Genomic DNA, 20,308 nt, shown 5'->3' on the forward strand with positions numbered 1-20,308 from the left:
CAGAGTCTTGGGTAATGATTGGGGTGGCAGGTAAGCTGATCTCCTTTTTAATTGACACTGAGACTACTTATTCTGCCCTCTCCAAATTTGCTGGGACCCTTTTCCCCTCCTCAGTCTCTATTGTGGAGGATGACAAATTAGTCTCACAGCCATTAGCCACCTCACCTCTACACTGCATCTTACTAAATACCCTCATTCATTCTTTTCTAGTTCTACCTCAATGCCCAACCAGAGCTACCACACATCTCCTCATAAAACCCAATTGTCCCAAACAGCCATCCATCATCTACTTCAGTTTGAATCTCCCCACAAAGCTGTACCATTCCTTACACTGTAAATGCCTTACCTCCTCTATGACTGTCCCTTTCTCTAAACAAGAAATATGCTACTCTCCTTTCTTGGGCTTACTGGGTATTATTGCCTCTGAGTTCCTAACTTCAATCTTCTTGCAAAGCTCCTCTATGACATGACATGGTAAAGTGTCCAGTCCAGCGAAGGGGAAGCTCTGAAATTATGAGGCCACACAGTGGCCCCTGCAAAACAGCCTGGAAATCAGGGTCAGGTGCACCTGTTATGTCCCCCAGAAATACCTCCAATGCCCTGTGTGTGGATTCTTCACTTTTCTGGACCTTGGTTGCAATTCAGTTAAGAAGTTCGATACTGGATCATTTCTCACAGTGTTAACTCTGTATCAATAGAAGTAGCAAATTAAAATAAAACAAAACAAAAAACCTTTAAGAGGAATGATACCAAATAGTTGTGGGATGAATAATAACTGATCCTAAGACGTGCAGGTTTCTTTTTAAGTGACAATAAGGTCAGGGTTTCATACATGCAACTCCCTCACTGCAATCTATTGTCAGTCAGCCCTTCACACAAGTGTTTGTTTTTATAAATTAAAAATAAATAAAAAAAGAAAAAAAATTAAAATAAAGTGACACTAAGGGTACAAATAAATTGTAACCTTCCACATGAGAATAAGTAATGTCCAAAAAGAAATGGGCCCTGGCCGAGTAGCTCACTCAGTTAGAGTTATCTCGATCCCCAGACAGGGCACATACAAGATTTAACTAGTGAATTCATAAAGAAGTGGAACAACAAATCTCTCTCTCTTATCAATAAATAAACCTTGCTGGTATAACTTCGTTGGTTGGAGTATTGTCCCATACACCAAAGGTTCAATTCCCAGTTAGGACACATACCGAGGTTAGGAGTTTAATCCCCAATTGGGGTACGTGCAGTAGGAACCAACTGATGTTTCACATCAATCTCTCTCTCTCTCTCTCTCTCTCTCTCTCTCTCTCTCTCTCTCTCTCTCTCTCTCTCTCTCTCCATATATAAGTATATATTAGAAGCCTGGTGCACAGGATTCATGCACTGATGGGAGCATGGTCTGCAAGGATTGGCCTGCTGTGGGAGCGCCACTCATCACGGTCAGCTGAGTAGCTGTGGACCCACCCTCTGAACAGCTGCTCCCTGGTCCAGCATCTTCCATGGAGCAGGGCTGGCAGGGGAGGGCAGTTGGGAATAACTGGGCCTGCAGGTGAGAGCAGTTGGAGGTGATCGAGCTAGCAGGGGAACAGTTAGGCACATCAATTGGGCCAGCAGAGGAGCAGTTAGGGGCAATCAGGCTGGCAGATAGAACCAGTTAGGGGTAATCAGGCAGGCAAGCAAGTAAGTGGTTAGGAGCCAGCAGTCCCAGCTTGTGGGAGAGATGTTCGACTGCTGGTTTAGGCCCGATCCCACAGGGAACTAAACCAGAAGTCAGACATCCCCTGAGGGGTCCCAGATTGGAAAGGGTGAAGGTTGGGCTGAGGGATACCATCCCTCCTCCTCTACCCCCACTGCATGAATTTTGTGCACTGGGCCTCTAGTATATGTATAAAGAAACAAAAGGAAAGGGGAGGTTTATTCTGCCTCTCAGGAGCAGGACCATGCCTTTCCCTTCAACCTCTTCTTCTCCCCAGGCATGCTACCTTTGCCTTTCTCTCTCCTAACCTCCAAGGGCCCTACTTTTTTTCTGTAATTGTTTCCTATGCCTCTGTAACTAAGAAAACTTTCTCAGCTGGCACCATTTTGGGGCTCAGTCCATCTGGGTTTCCAGATGACATAATAAATTTATAATCGCTTACCACATTAAATAAATAAACAAACAAACAAACTTTCTCTTATAAAAAAAATAGAAATGGGAGTACAAAATAACATTTAAACCTTCTCTTCCTATAGTGTGGAATCTGTGTGGGCAAAAAAGGCATTCTTTTTGTTGGGGTCACTGAGGGAGGAACGCATGAGACCAACATGGTGAGGGATTCCAAATGTATTAGGTCATCTGGATACCAGATGGGCTGAGCTCCAAAATGGTGCCGGCACCCAGGGACAGGGAGTCAGAGATTTTAAGGGGGCTTTTTCTGGGCTAATTCTCTGGGCAGGTCTGGATCCTGGGAAGGTCCAGAGGAGAGAGATAATGGTATACCAAGTGGAATATGGCCTTAGCAATTGGAATATGGTCTAAGCAAAAGGGAATGTCCATTGTGGAGTGGCCTAAAGGTCAGTTCCCAGGGGAAGGAGTATCAATTCAGTTATTTGGTCACCTAACCCTTTTCAGGGAGCAGTGGGCATTTGCAGCCTGTCCCAGGCCAGCCTCCTGATCCTGTCTCCCAGGCCCCTAGTTGATTTTCCAGTGAACTAATAGCAGCCCCATCTTGGCTCACTTCTGTCACTGTGACTCTTATTTCTTCGGTTCATTTGCTTTTGTTTTCTTTTCTTTTATTTTTCTTTTTTGTGTTTTTTTGTTTATTTGTTTGTTTGTAACTTTTATTTCTTAGTGAGCCAAAGCAGCCCCATCTAGGCTCTATCCTGTTGCTTCTTCTATCCTAAGCCCTTCCTTGTTTCACTGTCCCCAGTTTTAATAAATGTACTCTCAAAATAAAATAAAATTTTTTTTAGCCAAAGCTGGTTTGGCTCAGTGGATAGAGTGTCAGCCTGTAGACTGAAGGGTCCCAGGTTTGATTCCGGTCAAGGGCATGTACATTGGTTGCGGGCACATCCCCAGTAGGGGATGTGCAGGAGGCAGCTGGCGGTGTTTCTCTCTCATCGATGTTTCTAGCTCTCTGTCCCTCTCCCTTCCTCTCTGTTAAATAAATAAATAAATAAATAAATAAATAAATAAATAAATAAAATATATATTTTTAAAAAAATTTTAAAGGGGGTTCTTTGGAAAGTAACCTCATACAGTGATAAGATCATAAATTCCTAACTGGACAGGTCTTAATGGGTAATCATGCCCCAGGCATATAACATTTTAGTAAAAGGCTTATCTCTACCTTAAGGCTGTGCATTCTAGGATAACACATTTTTGAAATGCCCCTTTCTACAATGGACCCACCCTCAAGAGAGCTCTTAATCTTATATTACCCTGTAACCCAGTCTCACCTAGCTTTCTCCTACCTCCATGGAATCTTCCTTACATTTTCTTGTGGATTTCAAATAAGTTAGGGTCGCCAAAGGAAGAACATTCAATGCCAAAATGGTAAGGGATTATAAATTTATTAGGTCATCTGGATGTAAGATAGGCTGAGCCCCAAAATGGATCCAGCGCCTTAGCCAGTTTTGCTCAGTGGATAGAGTGTGGACTGAAGGGTCCCTGGCTCAATTCAGGTCAAGGACACAAGCCTGGGTTGTAGGATTGATCCCCAGTAGGAGGCAGTCAATCAATGATTCTCTCTCATCATTGATGTTTCTCTCTCACTCTCTCTCTCCCTTTCTTTCCAAAATCAATAAAAAAAATTTTAAACAAACAAACAAACAAACAAAAACAAAATGGCCCTAGCACCCAAACACAGGGAATCAGAGGTTTTTAAAAGACTCCAGGTGGGCTTTTTCTGGGCGAAGAATTCTCTATGGAATGTGGTCTAAGCGACTGGAATGTCCTTGCCTAAAGGTCAGTTCCCAGGGGAAAGTGTATCGATTCAATTATTTGATCAGACCTAACTTTCCAGCCTTTTTGTTTTATGGAATAGAAAGGAAGGTCGTATTTACTTACTGCTGAGGTGGGATGTTGAGATCACAGGGGAATGGATTTGATAAGTAGTGTGCTGGACTAGGGGTCACAGCAGCATGATTTCCCCAAGAGACTGGTTGGTGCAGGCTCAAAAATGGTCCTGTTGAGTGACTTAGGAGGTAAAAGATATTCCTGAGGCTACAGCATCACTCATCTGGTTTTGCTACTTTTCTGGGCCTGGGGCTGAAATACAACTAAAGCCTAGATGTAATCTTTAGGGAGGAAAAGATTAGGGTTCTCAGTTGCTTGACCAGTTATTAGCTATGGGAAGATAAGTTACCCTGAGGGCGAGGTTCTTGTTTTCTTAGTTTTTCCCCTTGCTAGCCTCCAGAGCTTTCTGGCGAGTTTCTAAACCTGTACTTGGCCCATCATCCTTGCTCTGTGGTCAAAGAGACAATGAGGCCTGGGCCCAAAAGGAAATTATAATGGTCTGTAAGGGGTGGAATTTCCTGAGTTCAGCTTCTGATAGAAGCCACCCTGTTAAGTAATCATTTTCCATTTTAGTAAAGAAACTGTCCTTTGGGAGGCGAGAGCATGAAAAGGTGCTGAGGTAAGAGCAGTTTTTAGAGCATCAAGAGAGTTAGAATGCTGGCCGTGGGATCTAAAGGCTCAGTGAGTGGTCCCCTCATTGCATCATAGAGGGGTTTTGCAAGAAGTCTAAAGTTGGGAACCCAGAGGCGGAAGTATCCAGTGAGCCCAAAAGAGGAGCCTATTTCTTACCTAGAGGAGAGGACAGTGGTGGAGGAGATAAGGCATTTAGGCCCAAGATAATGGCTCAGTTCTTCAGGGTGAGGCAATTGGGCTTTATGAGGGAATGTGCCATAGCCCTAATCGCACACTGAGGTAGAAGGAGAAAAGAATGAATGGGAGTGTTTAATAAGATGCAGTGTAGATATGAGGTGGCTTATGGCTGTGAGATGAGTCCATCAACTCCCATAATAGAGACTGAGGAGGGGACAAGGGTCCCAGCAAGTTTGGGGAGGGCAGAATATGTGATCCCCAAGTTAATTAAAGAGTGATCAGCTTACCTGCCACCACAATCGTTACCCAAGGCTCTGTCCTGGTGATGTAAATCTGTGGGGCCTTATCGGGGCCTGGGCAACTTCTGTCTTTGATGGCCAGTCCGAGGAGGTCTGGGAGCTCCAAAGTGGATCCAGAGCGTGGTCGTGCTGGACTGGCTGAGGTTTGACTTGGAGGGGCCAGACTATAGTCCGATTTCCAGTTGCCTTCCCTTCCACACCTTGGGTAGGGCCCAGTGGGGGTCTCAGGTTTGAGCAGGACTTTTTCCAGTGTCCTTCTTTGTTTTTTGATTTGGAACTCCTCACCTCTATTATTAAAGACCTTAGCCTTGACCATTTTGGCTCAGTGGATAGAGGGTCAGCCTGCCAACAGAAGGATCCAGGGTTCGATTCCAGTCAAGGGCATGTACTTTGGTTGTGGGCACATCCCCAGTAGTGGGTGTGCAGGAGGCAGCTGATTGATGTTTCTAGCTCTCTATCCCTCTCCCTTCCTCTCTGTAAAAAAAAAAAAAAAAAAAAAAAAAAAAAAAAAAAATCAATAAAATATATTTTTAAAAAATAAAATAAAATAAAAATCGTAAAGGCCAGATTAACAGGGTCTTTTTGAGGGGTTTGTGGACCTGTCTATTTTTTTTGTAATTTGCAACATATGTCAGGAGCTGAATGGGATATAAAATGGATGTTCAGAGGAAGGGTTTCCTCTAAGGAGGTGGAGTCTAAGTTGGTAAATTTCTCCATGAGTCGGGAAAGGAAGAGAGCTGGGTTTTCATCAGGGCCAAGTGACTTAGTTAAATTTGTCATAGTTAGCCACCTATAGGCAGCCTTTTTGAGTCTGGCAATGATACAGATGACCATATGGCTACGGAGCTGACACCCTGGAGAACTAACCTGATAGTCCCATCTCGGTTCAGTTTTGGGGACTGCATCAGCACCAATCAGGCTGGTCATTGAGTCCTGTCTATGGAGGGCCTTTGCATGGTCCTGAGCTGATAGCCAGATGGACGCCTTCCCCTCTGGGTGAGAGGATGACAGGATGACTTAGATGTAGCAGGTGAGGTCACAGGACTGGGTCAGGTACTCAGATTCCCTGATAAAGGTGGTCAGATCAGTGGGAAAAGACCTGAGATGCCTCTCAATCTGTGTGAGGTTGGACATGGTAAATGAGATGTGTACCCAGACAATACCCTTAGTTTCTGCTGCCTCCCTTAGGGGAAGGATGGGAGTGGGAATAGAAGAGGCTGTTGAAGAGGGTGGTCTTTGGGTGGCCCATGAGCAATTAATAAGTGGGAAAAGGCTGTTTTGGAGCTGGAATTCTCAGGATTTGGTCTCAGGGGCTGGGGGAGAAAGCGGTTGCTGGTTACGAGGGGCTGGGTTTTGGGAATCTCCTGCAGGTGAGGGAGGGGATGCATAAGGGGGTGGAGGTCAGTGGTCTACTAGTCAAAAGTAGATTCAGAATCAGAAGTGTTACAGGTATGAGGTTTTAAGTGAAAGAGAAGGTTCTGATGTGTAGAGAAGGACGGACAGAGGGAGGGTGGAGACTGGAGGTTGCAAAAGGCCTGAATGTAGGGAATCTCTGACCATTTTTCTCTGCAGTTACAGAAATTATCTAAGTTGTTCAGTGTGTTAAAATTGAAAGTGTTGTTTCCCGGCCAGTGAGACTTATTACCTAGTTTATGTTGTGGTCAAACAGTGTTACAAAGTAAAATGAGGTGCTTGGGCTTATCTCCTGTGCGTGTGCAAAGGAAGATGGAAAGATAGAAACATCATTAATGAGAGAGAATCATTGATCACCTTCCTCCAGCATGCCCCCCACTGGGGATGGATCCCACAATCTGGGCATGTGCCCTGACTGGGAATTGAACCTTGACCCTTGGTTCATAGGTCGATGCTCAAACATTGAATTACATCTGGCTGGGCCAATCTGAGAGTTGTTTTTTTTGTTGTTGTTTTGTTTTGTTTTTACTTATATCAATAACTTTATTTATTTATTTTTTTAATCAATCTTTATTGTTCATATTATTACAAAGGTTCCTCATTTCTTCCCCCCTCCACCAGGTTCCCACCCCACCCTCCGCCCCCTTCCCCTCCCCCATTGTCCTCATCCATAGGTGCACAGTTTATGTTCAGTCTCTTTCTCCCTCCCTTTCCCCGATAGTAAATCCCTTTTCAGATAGTAAGTCAGTTACTTAGCATTTTCTCATATCAATTATACCTCCACATGCCCAAAGATACACTTCGCACAAAAGACATTTCCAAATAGGTCAACCAATCTCATCCAGGCTCCGCACAAGGCACTCACAGATCAACACCCCAGCACTATACTAACTCAACATATCCAGATCTAAGCCTTCATCACTTGATTCAGCAGACCCTCAAGTTCCCGCAAAAGTTTCCAGCCATGTCTGAGAGGTGGCCGTGGGGCAGGGGCAGGCGAGGAGAGAGCTGTTCCGGGCCTGGCTGCTCCAGGCCTGGCCTCTGTTGCTCTGGTCCATTCCACAACCAGCTGCTCCGGGTCTGGCCACTGCTGCTCCCGACCTGGTTGCTCCGGGCCTGGCCGCTCCGGGCCTGGCCACTCCCAGCCTGGCAGCTGCTGCTCCAGGCCTGGCCGCTCCCAGCTGAGAGTTTTTGATTCACAGACTTTCTGTGCATTTTGGGGAGAATTTTTACCTGACAAAGTCTTTCCACAACCTGACAGTGGCTGAGGCCTACCACAAAGCCACCTTCAGTGATTGCTGTAGTCATTAACAGTTAGAGGGTAGCCTTGTTACTCCAGGGAGCCAGCAACCTACTGTTCTCCTCCCTGGATTTTCCAAAAATGCTAACTGGACTTTGGTACCTGACTAGAGTGCTGGTACCCCTTGGCCTGATGAAAACCTTTCATCAACACTCCGTTATATTACGGGACCCATTACAGTGTTGGGGACAAGAAACGCCTTTACCTTCAAGATTATTTCAGCTGCTCTAATAATAGAAATAGACATGGGACAAATTAGCAAGAGGATTAAATCTAATATATACATGTGCATGGAGACTCCGAATGCATGAGGGATTCAGAGACAGAAAGGGAAAATGTGTGGTACATGAGACGCCGTGAGCTAGGGATGAGGGAAGATCCCTTGGGAGCTTCAGAGGGCCAGTGCAGGATGATAAGAAGAGCGGATGTTTGGTAATTAGCTGTGTTGTAGGCAGCGGGAATGGCACCAGGTGTTAAGACCATTGGGGTCAGACTGACCTGGGTTCAGCTACCTTGGTACCTGAGTTCTGACTAGGAAAGAATTCAGAGGCAAGACTCAAACTATAAGAGAACATTTATTTATAAAATCACAGAGGTAGAAAACATAATTCCTAGGGAAAAAAAATGGGCTTAGGAGACAAGTTACAGAGGTAAAGGGAGGGCCTTTGGAGCATGGCAGTGAGGAAAGTGCAAGCATGCTCCGGGAGGGAGAGTCCTCCCTCTTACGGGTTTTAAGGGTAGAGATTTTAGGGAAGGTTCCAGGGGAAGATCTCAATAGACTATTCAGAGCTTTCCAGGTGTCGCCTTTCAGGGTCTAGGTCTCCACTGATTGATTGGTTGGTGCCTTGATTGGTCAGTGCCAGGGCAGAGGGTCATTCATTATCCAATGCAGCTGGTCCTGAGGTCAGCAGTGGTGTAGCTTGTCTGGTTTTGCTGCTTTACTGGGCCTGGAGCAAAAATACAACTGATGCCTAGAGGATATCTCTAGAGAAGAAAGGTCAGGGGGTCCAAACCACATGACCGGTGATACGCTAGGAAAGGAAAGGCCACCCTGAGGGCAAGGTCCAACCTTACAATCGTCCTTTGAGAGGCACCCAGGGCTTTCCACCCTGGTGACCATCTGTACCTGGTCCATCCTTCTTACTCTGCTCATGTCTGTCTAACTGCTCACCACAGATAGTTCAAAGGAGGTTATCTCGCCTTGTCAGTGTGGCTCCGTGGTCGAGTGTCAATCTGTGAACCGGGAGGTTATGGTTCGATTCCCAATCAGGGCACATACCTGGGTTTGGGGCTTGATCCCCTGTGGGAGGTGTGGGGAAGGCATCCAATCAATGATTCTTTCTCATTATTGATGTTTCTATCTCTCCCTTCTTCTTTGACATAAATAAAAACATATTTTAAAAAAATATATATTTTTTTTAAATAGGAGGTTATCTCTGATAACTCTCATTATGGGCAAGGCCCCTAATTCAAATTCTTCTAGATAGTTACGTGGGGCAGACATTTTTCTCTTGAGCCCACAGGGATTTGGTTGCCTGTAGTTCAAAACAATCCACATACCACATAGACACATCTTGAGGTGACTGGTTCTGAATCCCCACAACAGCTTGTAACAGCATTAAAATTATTTTAATTACCCATGACACTTGATGTAAGACAGTCTTTATTCTGGGGACTATTGGGATAGGTGTAAGGACCACTGCAGTAATGCCCTGTAGTGGGGGGACTCAGATTCTTAAAAAAGTAGAAATTTGTGGCCAAGAAGCAGGGTCGGAGTAAGAGGATAGAATAGTACTCAGAAGAAACATGAAAGGCATTCTGTCTAAACTGAGCTGACCTCTGGGGATTCCTGCTGAAGGCATTACCCGAGAGAGGGTGGGGATGAGGAATCTGACCAGATATCTAGGGTGATCAGAGAGTGGGAGTTCTGGGTAAACGGACAAGATTCTTGCTAAAACTGGACAATGCAGAGATGAACAGGGATGCCCAAAACTTAAAAAAAAAAAAAAAAAAAATGCCTAGAGAAGCCTGAGTAGAGTTCGATTCAGGAGACACTTGTCAATGTAAGAACATTTAAACGTGCAGAGAACTTTTTTCTTTTCAAAGGAAACATCAAAAGTGCTTTATTCAAAGTACTGTCCATTGTAGCTACACATTCCACCCATATTACAGGTAATTTGTGAATATCGTCCCAGTAGAACTTTTCTTGTTTTGAGGCAAACCATTCAGAGGCCCGATTTTTGACTTCATATGGTTTGAAGTGGTTTGAAGTGCTGATCAGAGCATGCGTGTGCCATCCATCAGTACCTGTTATGGCGGCTGTAACTATGCCCTCGGTTCCTGTCAGGTAAAGGCCCAGCCTAAGAGGCCAACTATGATTGGGCAGGTGGGCATCCCAGGGAGGACCGAGGAGACGGGCCTGTTGGCTGTGGCCTTGGACGGGACTGTGGCTGTGGCAGTGGCAGTGGCCGTGGCTGATGCAGCTGTAATGGAAGCAGGAGAGTGAGAGCCATGCAGAACTCAGTTCCATGGAGAGGCCCTCAGCCCCGCTGTCCCAGGGACCCACGTGCAGAGAATTTTTATAAGAATTTCTTTGAGTCAAGCTTGCAACTGCCAGGAAGCAAAATAACTCCAACATTTTCAGAAAATGACAATTTTACTGTTTCTTTTTTCTTTAATTTCTTAGTTACTGATGAGAGAGAGAGAGAGAGAGAGAGAGAGAGAGAGAGAGAGAGAGAGAGAGAGAGAGGTTTGATGTTCCACTTATTTATGCATTTATTGGTTGGTTCCTGCATGTGCCCTGAAAAGGGATCGAACCCGAAACCTTGGCATATGGAGATGACATTAACCAACTGAGTTCCCACGCCAGGACTGAGAGTGGTCACTCTTCAGAAGGAGGGTGCATTGCAAAGGTGTCTTAACCCAGATAGATGCATAGAAACAATCAACAGGGCTCAAGACAAGGATGAAACTTTTACTAAAAATGGTATACAGCCCAGCCGGTGGGCAGGGTACATGCCCGGGTTGCAAGCTTGACCCCTAGGGCAGGGTGTGATTCTTTCTCATCATTGATGCTTCTATCTCTCTCTCCCTCTCCCTATCTCTCTGAAATCAATAAAAAAAAATATTTAAAAAAATGTTATATGCCTGAGGCATGACTACCCACCATGATCTGCCCAGTTAGAAATTTATGATCAAACCACCTGTGAGGTTACTTCCCATAGATCCCACCCCTGCCATCCCCCTTTTTTTTTTCTTTGTCACAATAGCAGCCCAGCCTTCTCCTAGCAGAATAGAATAGAGCATATTATCAGAGTGAATCTTGATGTGTGTGCCTTTCTCTGGGCTGCAGGCAAAAAAGCGTGAGAAATCCTTGTAGAATAAAATTTAAACCATTTAGCCTGGTGTATGAGGACCTCTGGTTTCATCTCCAACTTTGCCACACAGTTCCTCCCCCAAATAGCAAATGTTTTTAAGAGGACTCATCTTACCCTGGCTGGGTAGCTAAGTTGGTTAGAGCGTGGCCCCAATACCCCAAGGTTGTGGGTTTGATTCCCAATCAGGGCACTGTCCTTCCTCTTCAGTTTTTTTTTTGGAATAGTTTGTTAAGGGTAAATATTAATTCTTCTTAATACTTGGTATAATTTATTTGTGAAGCTATCTAGTCCAGGAGTTTTGTTAGTTGCAAAAAAATTTTTAATAACTGATTCAATGTTATTACTAGTGATTGTTTTGTTCAGATTTTCAGTTTCTTCCTAATTTAGTATTGATCTACACCATTTTATATAAAGGACTTGAGCATCCATTGGCTTTGACATCTGTAACAGGCTCTGGAACTAATTAAGTCCCCTAGGATACCAAGAATAGTTAAGTTTTTGGTGAGTCTAAGGTTACATGTAATTTTGGCTGTCAAAGTCCCTACCTTTTTTTTTTTTTTTTTTTTTTAATAAGAAAATTCATTTAGAAAGTCAAATAGCTAGAAGTGAACCATAGAAAAAAATGGGCTCAGGAAACACGGTACAAAGGCAAAAGAAGGGCCCTTGCAATTTAGGAGAAAGAGGAAGGTGAAGGTAATGTGCCTGGGGGGACAGGAAAGGCACCAGTGTGCTCCCGATAGAGCTGTGCTGCCCTGATTTCTTTAATAGAGTGAGCCAGCACCCCAGCACCATTACTGACACTGCCCCACTTTCCTCTTCCTTTGCAACACGGATCAAACTTCTGTTCACAGACGGACTCTGAGCACCTGGAAAGGCACCTAGCACTGAGAGCCTAGTAGGTGCTAAGTATGTTTGTTGAGGTGGACAGCATCATCTCTGTTTTTTGGATGAGGAAGCTAAAGCACAGAAAGGCTAAGTTGGCCTGCGATCATCCAGTGGAGTCAGGAAGGCAAGATTGAACTCTGGTGCTCTGACTCTTAGACCCTGTGCTTAGCAAAACACAAGAGAAATGCAAGTTCTGAGCTGAGATGGGTCAACAATTTGCAGGGTGGTATCTGTTCAGGGTAAGGAGCCGGGCTGGGCAGTGGGGATGGACCTGCCGCTGTGTGCTAGCCACTTTTGGGCTCTGCATTTTATGTGCTTTAGGGCTGCACTAGGCAGAAAGAGGAGCACAAATTCCCAACACTCAACAGCTGGTTCCTCAGCCAGTCACAGAACTGGGAGCTCCAGCAGAGGGTCCTGACCTCCAGAGCAGCGCCGCAGGCTGGGCTGTTTGCTACAGCACCTACATGCAGCCTTCCTCCCTGGTCCCTGGTCCCTCCCAAGGGGAACCTCTCCTCCAGGCCATGGCCGCAGTGCTGCTGCTGGTGCTCCTGAGGAGTCTTCCCACTGAGTTCGGGGAGGCTAAACTAGGGTGGCTCCCATTGGTATCTGTAGGCTCCAGGTGAGATCTCTGGGTGACCCTGCCAGTATCTGGCATTTGGGGAATACAATCACTGTTCACCAAAAAGAGCTTCAATCCTTTGCTTTGTTCATTTCCTGCTGATGTCAGAAGCCAGGCATTTGACAAATGTGGCTACCAGTAACTTCCACCAGTCAGGGCGGTAACTTGTAATTTAAAGGAAGAAACAGGAGGCTCCAGGCCATGGAATGACATGCTGGGCAAAGGTCTGGTGTCCTGGCCCACTCATCTCCTCCCCACCCATTAGCCGGCCATTTTCTTTGAGGGAACTGGTTTGTTCTGCTTGCCCTCGAAACAGGGTCTGACAGATGCCCTAGCCCCGTGGTCCGCAAACTGTGGCTCTCGAGCCACATGTGGCTCTTTGGCCCCTTGAGTGTGGCTCTTCCACAAAATACCATGGCCTGGGCAAGTCAATATTTTGAAACAGTGGCATTAGGAGAAGTTTAAGTTTAAACAATTTGGCTCTCAAAAGAAATTTCAATCATTGTACTGTTGATTTTTGGCTCTGTTGACTAATGACTTTGCCGAGCACTGCTCTAGCTAGTTTGCTCAGTGTATAGAGCATGGGCCTGCTGATTTAAGGGTCCTGGGTTCCATTCCAGGTCAAGGGTACATTCCCAGGTTGCTGGCTCCATACCCAGAGAGAACGTGCAGGAGGCAGCGGATCACTGATTCTTTCTCATCATTGATGTTTCTCTCTCTCTCTCTCTCCCTTCCTCTCTGAAATCAATAAAAATATAGGAAAGAAAAAAGGAAGGAAGGAAGGAAGGAAGGAAGGAAGGAAGGAAGGAAGGAAGGAAGGAAGGAAGGAAGGAAGGAGGGAGGGAGGGAGGGAGGGAGGGAGGAGGAAGGAAGGAAGGAAGGAAGGAAGGAAGGAAGGAAGGAAGGAAGGAAGGAAGGATAGAAGGAAGGAAGTTAAGAGTGTCTGACAGAAAGCAGAGGTGTCTGCATTCCAGTGACTCTGGTACATGGAGACTTTTCTCTGCCTTCTGTTCCGTGGGAGAGTTTAACTTTGGTGCGAGGTTCATGGGGAAGAGGTTTGAGACCCGAGGAGCTCTTTCTCTCAAACAGGGGAATCTGAAGCTTAAGGATGACTCGGGAAGGCCCCTCCTGACCCTTGCTATGCTCAGCACAGGGTAGTGTTTGGGGGATCCGAAGGCCCCGATTCCTGCTTGCCCTTCACTGCCACTTTCAAAGTCTTCTAACCTCTCTCCGCGCCTCTGGCTCCGTGTGAACCAAGAGCCCCAAGCTTCCCCACCCGCTGTGGGTGGGAGATTCCCGGGGCCTCCGCGCACCCCCAGCCCTGTCCTCCAGTGGGCAGCCTTCCTTACACTGAAACTCCGCAAATCTGTTTCACCCCCAGAAAGCGCAAACTGACGCCTGGACCTCCCCAGGCGGAGGAGGCCAAGGGGGTGGGGGAGGGGTCTGTGTCTCCCTCGACCTTCTGGCCTCGGCAGCGGCTGGCTGCAGCTGGCTGAGAACGGGCTCTGGACATCCGGGGGCGGTCACAAGGGATTCCTAAATGGAGCGGCTTCCTCTCCCCATTCCAGCCGGCAGTTTGGCCCCCATCTGCCCTTCCGGGCATCCTCTGGTCCGGGGCCCGGGAGTGGGGAGAGCAGAGAGGATAGCCCGGGAGCCTTCCCGCCCTGCGCGCCCTCGTGCCGGCCGTGTCCTGGGCCCCCGCGTGCGGCGCCGGGGCCGCGGGGAGGCCGGCCGGGCGGCGGGGCCCACGAGGCCCGGACGCGCGAGGAGAGGGGCGGGGCGGCGCGCGGGCCGGGCTGGGGGTGTCGGGTGTCACCCCTGCGCACACCTCGGCCTGGGGGGGAGAGGGGGGGCGGGGAGCGAACCACTGAGACGCCGAGACCTCCGCGGTCCTAGAGTGGAGCAGGAAGTGTCCCAGGGGAGGGAGCCGAAGGGTCCGGCCTTTCCTCTCCTCCGCGTCCGGCGGCTCCAGCGGCGGCCCAGCCTGCGCGGCCGGCTGGCGGGGACGCGGCGCGGCGGTGAGTGCGGCCGGGCCCCTCCGGCCCGCGCGGCGCCCTCCCGCCGCCTCTCCGGCCCCGGGCTCCTCGGACTCGCGGCCCCGGACCATCCCCGCGCCCCCATCCCGGCCCCGCGCCCCCGTCCCGGAGCCATCGCCGGGGCTCCGCGGGCGGGGAGACGGGGCGGTATCGCCTTTCAGGCGCCTGCATGCCTCTCTCCCGCTTCCCTCCCAGGTGGGGCCGTGCGTTCCTGGATGAGCGGGAGCCGGGCTTGGCCGCCCAGGGACGGAGTCGGGCCCAGCGGAGCGCCCGCCGCGGGGAGGACGCCGGGAGGATGAGCAGCGGCTGTGGAGCCGGGCGCCGCGGCCGGAGCGATCGGAGTTAGAGCCGGGGAGGAGGTGCGGACCCAGTGAGCGAGCGAGCGAGTGAGGAGCCGGGCTCTGCCCTGGAGGCGCGGGGGTGCGTGCGCGCCGGGAGGGAAGCGGGAGCGGGAGCAGGAGCGGGAGCGGGGAAAAGCGCTTCCCCGGCCTAGAACGCCCTCCCTCTTCTCGCCGCCGGCCCGCGCGGTCCCGCCTCCATCAGCTGCTGTAAGCCCCGCCCCGCCCGCTGCCCGGGAATCCCAGGTCGGTTCATTCAGCAGGCAGCACTCCGAGCCTCCTGCCCCAGGTGCCGGCCTGGGTGACAAAGAGGACCGCCCCGGCCTGGTTAGGGCCGGTCCCAGCGCACGCTGAGGGCTGAGGGCTGAGGGCAAGGGGGTGGGGAGGGCCTGGGTACCCCAGGTTGGGGCCGACCTGGGAAGCCAGAGGCCCTGTCGTGGCTGAGCTCAGGGACTTCGGCGTGGTGGGGCTGGTTCCAGATGCAGGAAGGGCACTGCAGGAAGGTGGCCATGGGGCAGGCTCTAAGGGGCCCAGCCGGACTTCTTGAGTCCTTGTCTGCCAGCCTGTTTTCCATTGGTTTTTCTGACTGCCATTCCGTGGCTTTGCGGTCCGTCTGGTCTTCCTGTGAAATTGGAGCGGGGCCTGCGTGCCACATGGGGCCCGTAGGACCCTCAGCTGTTGGGGGGTAAGGTTGAGCTGGGGCGCTTCATACAATCTGGGTATGGAAGTCCTCTGACTAACCAGTGGTCTCACGGCCTGAGAGAAGGGGAGGGACTTTCTCTGGGTCCCATAGTATCAGAGTAGTGGAGTTTACTCTTTTTTTTTTTTTTTTTTTTTTTTTTTTTTTAATTAGAGGAAGGGAGAGCTAGAGAGAAATATTGATGAGAGAGAAACATCTATCTGATGCCTCCTGCGCGCCCCCTGCTGGGGATCCAGCCTGAAACCAGGCTTGTTCCCTGACCCGGGAATGAGCCACCTGGTTCATTGGTAGATGCTCAACCATTGAGCCACACCTGCCAGGCGGTACTGGTATTTATAAACACACAGCATTACTTTTCTCCTGGAATCTGGGGTGTGATTATCACTTTTGTCCCATTTTTTGTTGCTTTTTAAATGCTCATCTGAGAATATGTTCTTATTGATGCATTTGAGAAAGAGAGGAAAAAAGAAAGATTGATGTGAGAAACGGATCAGTTGCCTCACCTACACACCCCGTCTGGGGATTGAACCTGCCACCCTTTGGTGTATGGGACTACGCTCCAACCTACTTCTCGACCATGTGCTTTACCCTTGTCCCCAGTAGACTCTGCGGGTCAGGGCTGGGCTGGCTGTGTGGACCCAGCAGGCCACCAGCAGGGTGGGCTTCCCCTCCTCAACATGCCTTCACGGTTCTTAACTGGAACATCTGTCTTTGTCTTTCCAACTTGTGTTGTAAAGGTCTCAAGGCAGGAACGGTGACTTTGGCTCAGAAACCCCAAGATAGCAGCCTGCCTGGCTCGGCCCTCTTGGGTTTTCTCCGGGAGGATCTGGCCACCGAAGGTACCACGGGGTCTTACTTCCTTCTCTCTCCTGAGCGTAGCCCTGCCATTGCCCTGGGATGCTCGGAATGTCTTTGTCACGGTGAAAGCCACCGCTTTTCTCCCGGACTCCCTGCCTTGTCTGTCAGGGGACCCTGCAATGATGCTGTGGGGGGTGGCCGTGCCCTCTCTCCATTTGTATAAGGACCAGTCACACTGACCCTCCTCACTTGTCCTAGGGCTTCTCCCAAGGGCTGGTCTCCGGGCCTTGTCCCTTTCCCCATCACCACCCTCCACACCTACTTACAAGAGACCAGAGTATTGAATCCAGTGATTTCTGTTTGGAAATAGGGTCGTCTTCTGCTGCTGACCCCCATCAAATCCCATCATGCCCACAGCCCTGTGTCCCCGAGTCTTGGCTCCGAAGGAAAGTGAGGAGCCCAGGAAAATGAGGAGCCCACCGGGGGAGAGCCCTGGGCCCCAGGGCGAGCCTCCCAGCCCCGAGTCGTCCCGACGCCTCTTCCGCCGGTTCCGCTACCAGGAGGCGGCGGGCCCCCGGGAGGCCCTCCAGCGCCTTTGGGACCTGTGCCGGGGTTGGCTGTGCCCCGAGCGGCACAGCAAGGAGCAGATCCTGGAGTTGCTGGTGCTGGAGCAATTCCTGGCCATTCTGCCTCGCGAGATCCAGGGCTGGGTGCGCGCCCAGGAGCCGGAGAGCGGGGAGCAGGCTGTGGCGGCTGTGGAGGCGCTGGAAAGGGAGCCGGGGAGACCCTGGCAGTGGGTGAGTGGAGCAGCTGCTCTGGGCTGGCCGGAGGTTGCGGGGAGGAGAGGGTAAGAGCCAGCAGGATAGAGAGGGGCCACTCCCTTCTGCGCACACACACCTCTTCCGTCCCCTAGCAGGGATGAGGAATTCTTTCTAGAACTCCTGCTTTGGTGAAGTATATGTGAGTGTTGGTTTCTCAGTAGAGTAGATTATGTTCCCTTAAAGTAGGGGTGTCGAACTCAATCAGAGAAGGGGCCAAAATCTAAAATCCAGCCTAAATCGCGGGCCGAATGGTTTACTGAACAGTCATAAACTGTCATTGTGATGGAAACGCAGCGGAGTGTGCGGGCCACATTGCAAGGCCTGGCGGGACGGATTTGGCCCGAGGGCCTTGTGTTTGACACATGTGCCTTAAAGGCTCTAACTAGGAAGATAAGTCCTTCCCCTTTACCGCCCTGTCCAAGGCCTGGGCTGAGCTCACTCCGGCGATCTGCTGTGGAGGTGATGGTCAGGAGGCCAAGGGAGGGAGTTTGTACAGCCTCTGGCCCTTGCTGGCTGGAGACCCTCCATGAGTTCTGAAAAGCTCTCTCTGGGATTGCAGCTCAAGCACTGTGAGGACCCCGTGGTGATTGACGATGGGGATGGCCCTCTGGACCAGGAGCAGGAGCGGCTGCCAGCAGAGGCCCAGAGCCACCTTGCAAAGAGCCAGGAAGCCCAGCCAGTGGCCCTGCCCCAGGGCCCTGGGCTCCCAAGCCGACTGCCAGGCCAGCTCAGCGGGGATCCAGGTAGGGAGTCTGGGGGTGGGGGGTGGGAGTTGGCTGGCCTTTGTACCCCACCTTGTGCCTTAGAGGTGGCTCTTGACCTCAGTAGTTCTATCTCCTGAGGAGCCATAAACAACTTTCAAGGTCAGTTCCTCCCTATAGTGATTGAATCAGGATTTCCTGAGGGTGTCTGTTCTTTTCACGGTGCCCCGTTCACTCAGAGGGGCCTCTGCCTCCCAGTGCAGACCCTGTTGGAAGGGGCTCTCTTTGAAGCTGCACCATCTTCTCTCTGTGAGGGTGCATTTCTGGGCTTTGTCTTTTGGGGGGACAGCCGGGCACTATTGGCTGTCCCAGTAGGGCTGTGTGAGGAGCCGAGTGTGACCATATCCCCTTGTCTCCCTGAACCTCTCTTTCCCAGCTAAACAGCCCCTGATCTCAGGCTTCTTATGATGCTGCAAGGAAATACAGAAATACTCTCAGAGGGAACGGGTTTGGGGCTTGAGTATCACCTAGTCATGTCTTAATATCTGTACAAAGTGTGCTGGTGGCTTCAGGCAGGTGGTTTTGGCACCAGGTACACTTGACATTGAATTCTCTCACTATAATCCAGGCCATGCTTTTAAACTCTGCAAGCCTCAGTTTCCTGGTCCATCCAAAGGAGGTGATCATTACCCTTATTGGGTTTTGTGGGATTAAAGGATTATACACCCCTTAACATTCTAAACAGGGGGCCTGAGGCAGTCATGATTTTCAGTTGAAGTACTCCTATGGGAAGTTGTGCTGTCCTGGGCTTAAGGACCTCTATGGTGTGAGGGTTATTTCAGGCAGGCTTGCTGCTGCATTGTGCTACAAATAACAGATGAAAGCAGGGAGGTTGCCAGGAGAGAGAGTGTTCTTAGAGAATATTCTGGAGATTCACGGTAGTCCTTAACATTGTAAGTTTTTCAGTTTAAAAAAAAAAGCGCATATTAAATTTCTTTAATGGTTAAGCTATATTGACTTCTTTATAAATGAAACTCTTCAGTCTCCCCTCGGTGAAAAGTCAAGATAGTTATGTTAGTTTTTTTAGGAATGTTTGAACAAGGTCCCACAGACGGGGCAGCTTAAACAACAGACATTTACTTCCAGTTCTGAGGCTGGAAGATCAAAACCAGGTGTCAGGAGGGCTGGTTCACTGGGGCCTCTCTCCTTGGTGTGTGAATGGCCATCATCTCCCTATGACCTCGTGTGTTTGTCCTTTTGTGTGTGTCTTAATCGCTCTCTTTTTTATATAAAATTTATAATTTTAACTAAAAAAATTTTTTTTTAATTGATCTTAGGGATGGGGAGAGAGAAACATTGATTGATTGCTTCCTGCATGCCCTCTACTTGGGATTGAGCCTGCAACCTGGCTCAGTGTGCCCAGTCTAGGAATCAAACCCGCCACTTTTTTTTTTTCTTCTTTCAGTATGTTTTTTATTGATTTCAGAGAGAGGGGGGGAGAGAGAAGAGTTAGAAACATCAATGAAGAGAATCATTGATTGGCCCCTGCCATGCCCCCTACTGGGGATCAAGCCCCAACCCTAGCATGTGCCCTGACGGGGAATCAAACTGTGATCTCCTGGTTCATGGATTGATGCTCAACCACTGAGCCACACCAGCCATCAAACCTGCCACTTTTTGGTGTACCAGCCAGGGTTTAATCTCTTTTTATAAGGACATCAGTCATATTGGATTAGGGCCCATCCTAAAAGTTTTATGTTAACTTAATTACCTCTTGAAAGACCCCCATCTCCAAATACAGTCCCATTTTGAGGTCATAGGGGTTGGGACTTCAACATGTGAATTTGGTGGGGACAAAATTTAGCCTACCGACAAGCTTAAGGGAAGCAACCCTTAGTCCAAATAAACAGTGCATGTGCAGGCCGCTTGGGGTATGCAGGTTGTGGGTGGCAGGAATGCCCTCAGAAGTCGCTGCCCCAGCCAAAGCTGGTGCTTCTTGGGGAAGTTCAGAGGCAAGCCAGTTACCACTGATGGGATTCTGGTCCAAAGGCTCAGCTCCTCCCTTTTCCCTGAGCAATAATAAGTGGACAAAGGAGCCATAATGAAGATCTTAAAGACCTAAAGTGATTTGTCATTGGGATGGGCCGCCAGTAAAAACCTTGTAGTTCCTGATCTTGAAAAATCTTCCCACAACGCTAGATCTTATTTAAAGGATAAAGC

General features: G+C 49.3%; 1 protein-coding gene across 7 annotated transcripts in view; it reads left to right on the forward strand.

The window, feature by feature from the left end:
* The first annotated feature begins 14,568 nt into the window (after positions 1–14,568).
* ZNF496 (zinc finger protein 496) overlaps positions 14,569–20,308 on the forward strand; it is a 34,620-nt gene continuing 28,880 nt past the window's right edge. Inside the window, exons 1-5 of one of the 7 annotated variants that reach the window (XM_045585953.1) lie at positions 14,569–14,712; positions 14,926–15,116; positions 16,506–16,607; positions 16,937–17,363; positions 17,947–18,130. In XM_045585953.1, coding sequence (XP_045441909.1) covers positions 16,974–17,363; positions 17,947–18,130 — 574 coding nt within the window. In that variant the 5' untranslated portion in view covers positions 14,569–14,712; positions 14,926–15,116; positions 16,506–16,607; positions 16,937–16,973. Of the gene's footprint in view, positions 14,713–14,925; positions 15,117–15,250; positions 15,358–16,073; positions 16,098–16,505; positions 16,608–16,936; positions 17,364–17,946; positions 18,131–20,308 lie in introns of those variants that run through there. The other 6 variants (XM_045585956.1, XM_045585955.1, XM_045585958.1 and 3 more) reach the window with 6 other exon arrangements.

The sequence above is a fragment of the Pipistrellus kuhlii genome, unplaced genomic scaffold (assembly GCF_014108245.1).
Source record: "Pipistrellus kuhlii isolate mPipKuh1 unplaced genomic scaffold, mPipKuh1.p scaffold_m20_p_21, whole genome shotgun sequence".
NCBI lineage: Eukaryota > Metazoa > Chordata > Mammalia > Chiroptera > Vespertilionidae > Pipistrellus > Pipistrellus kuhlii.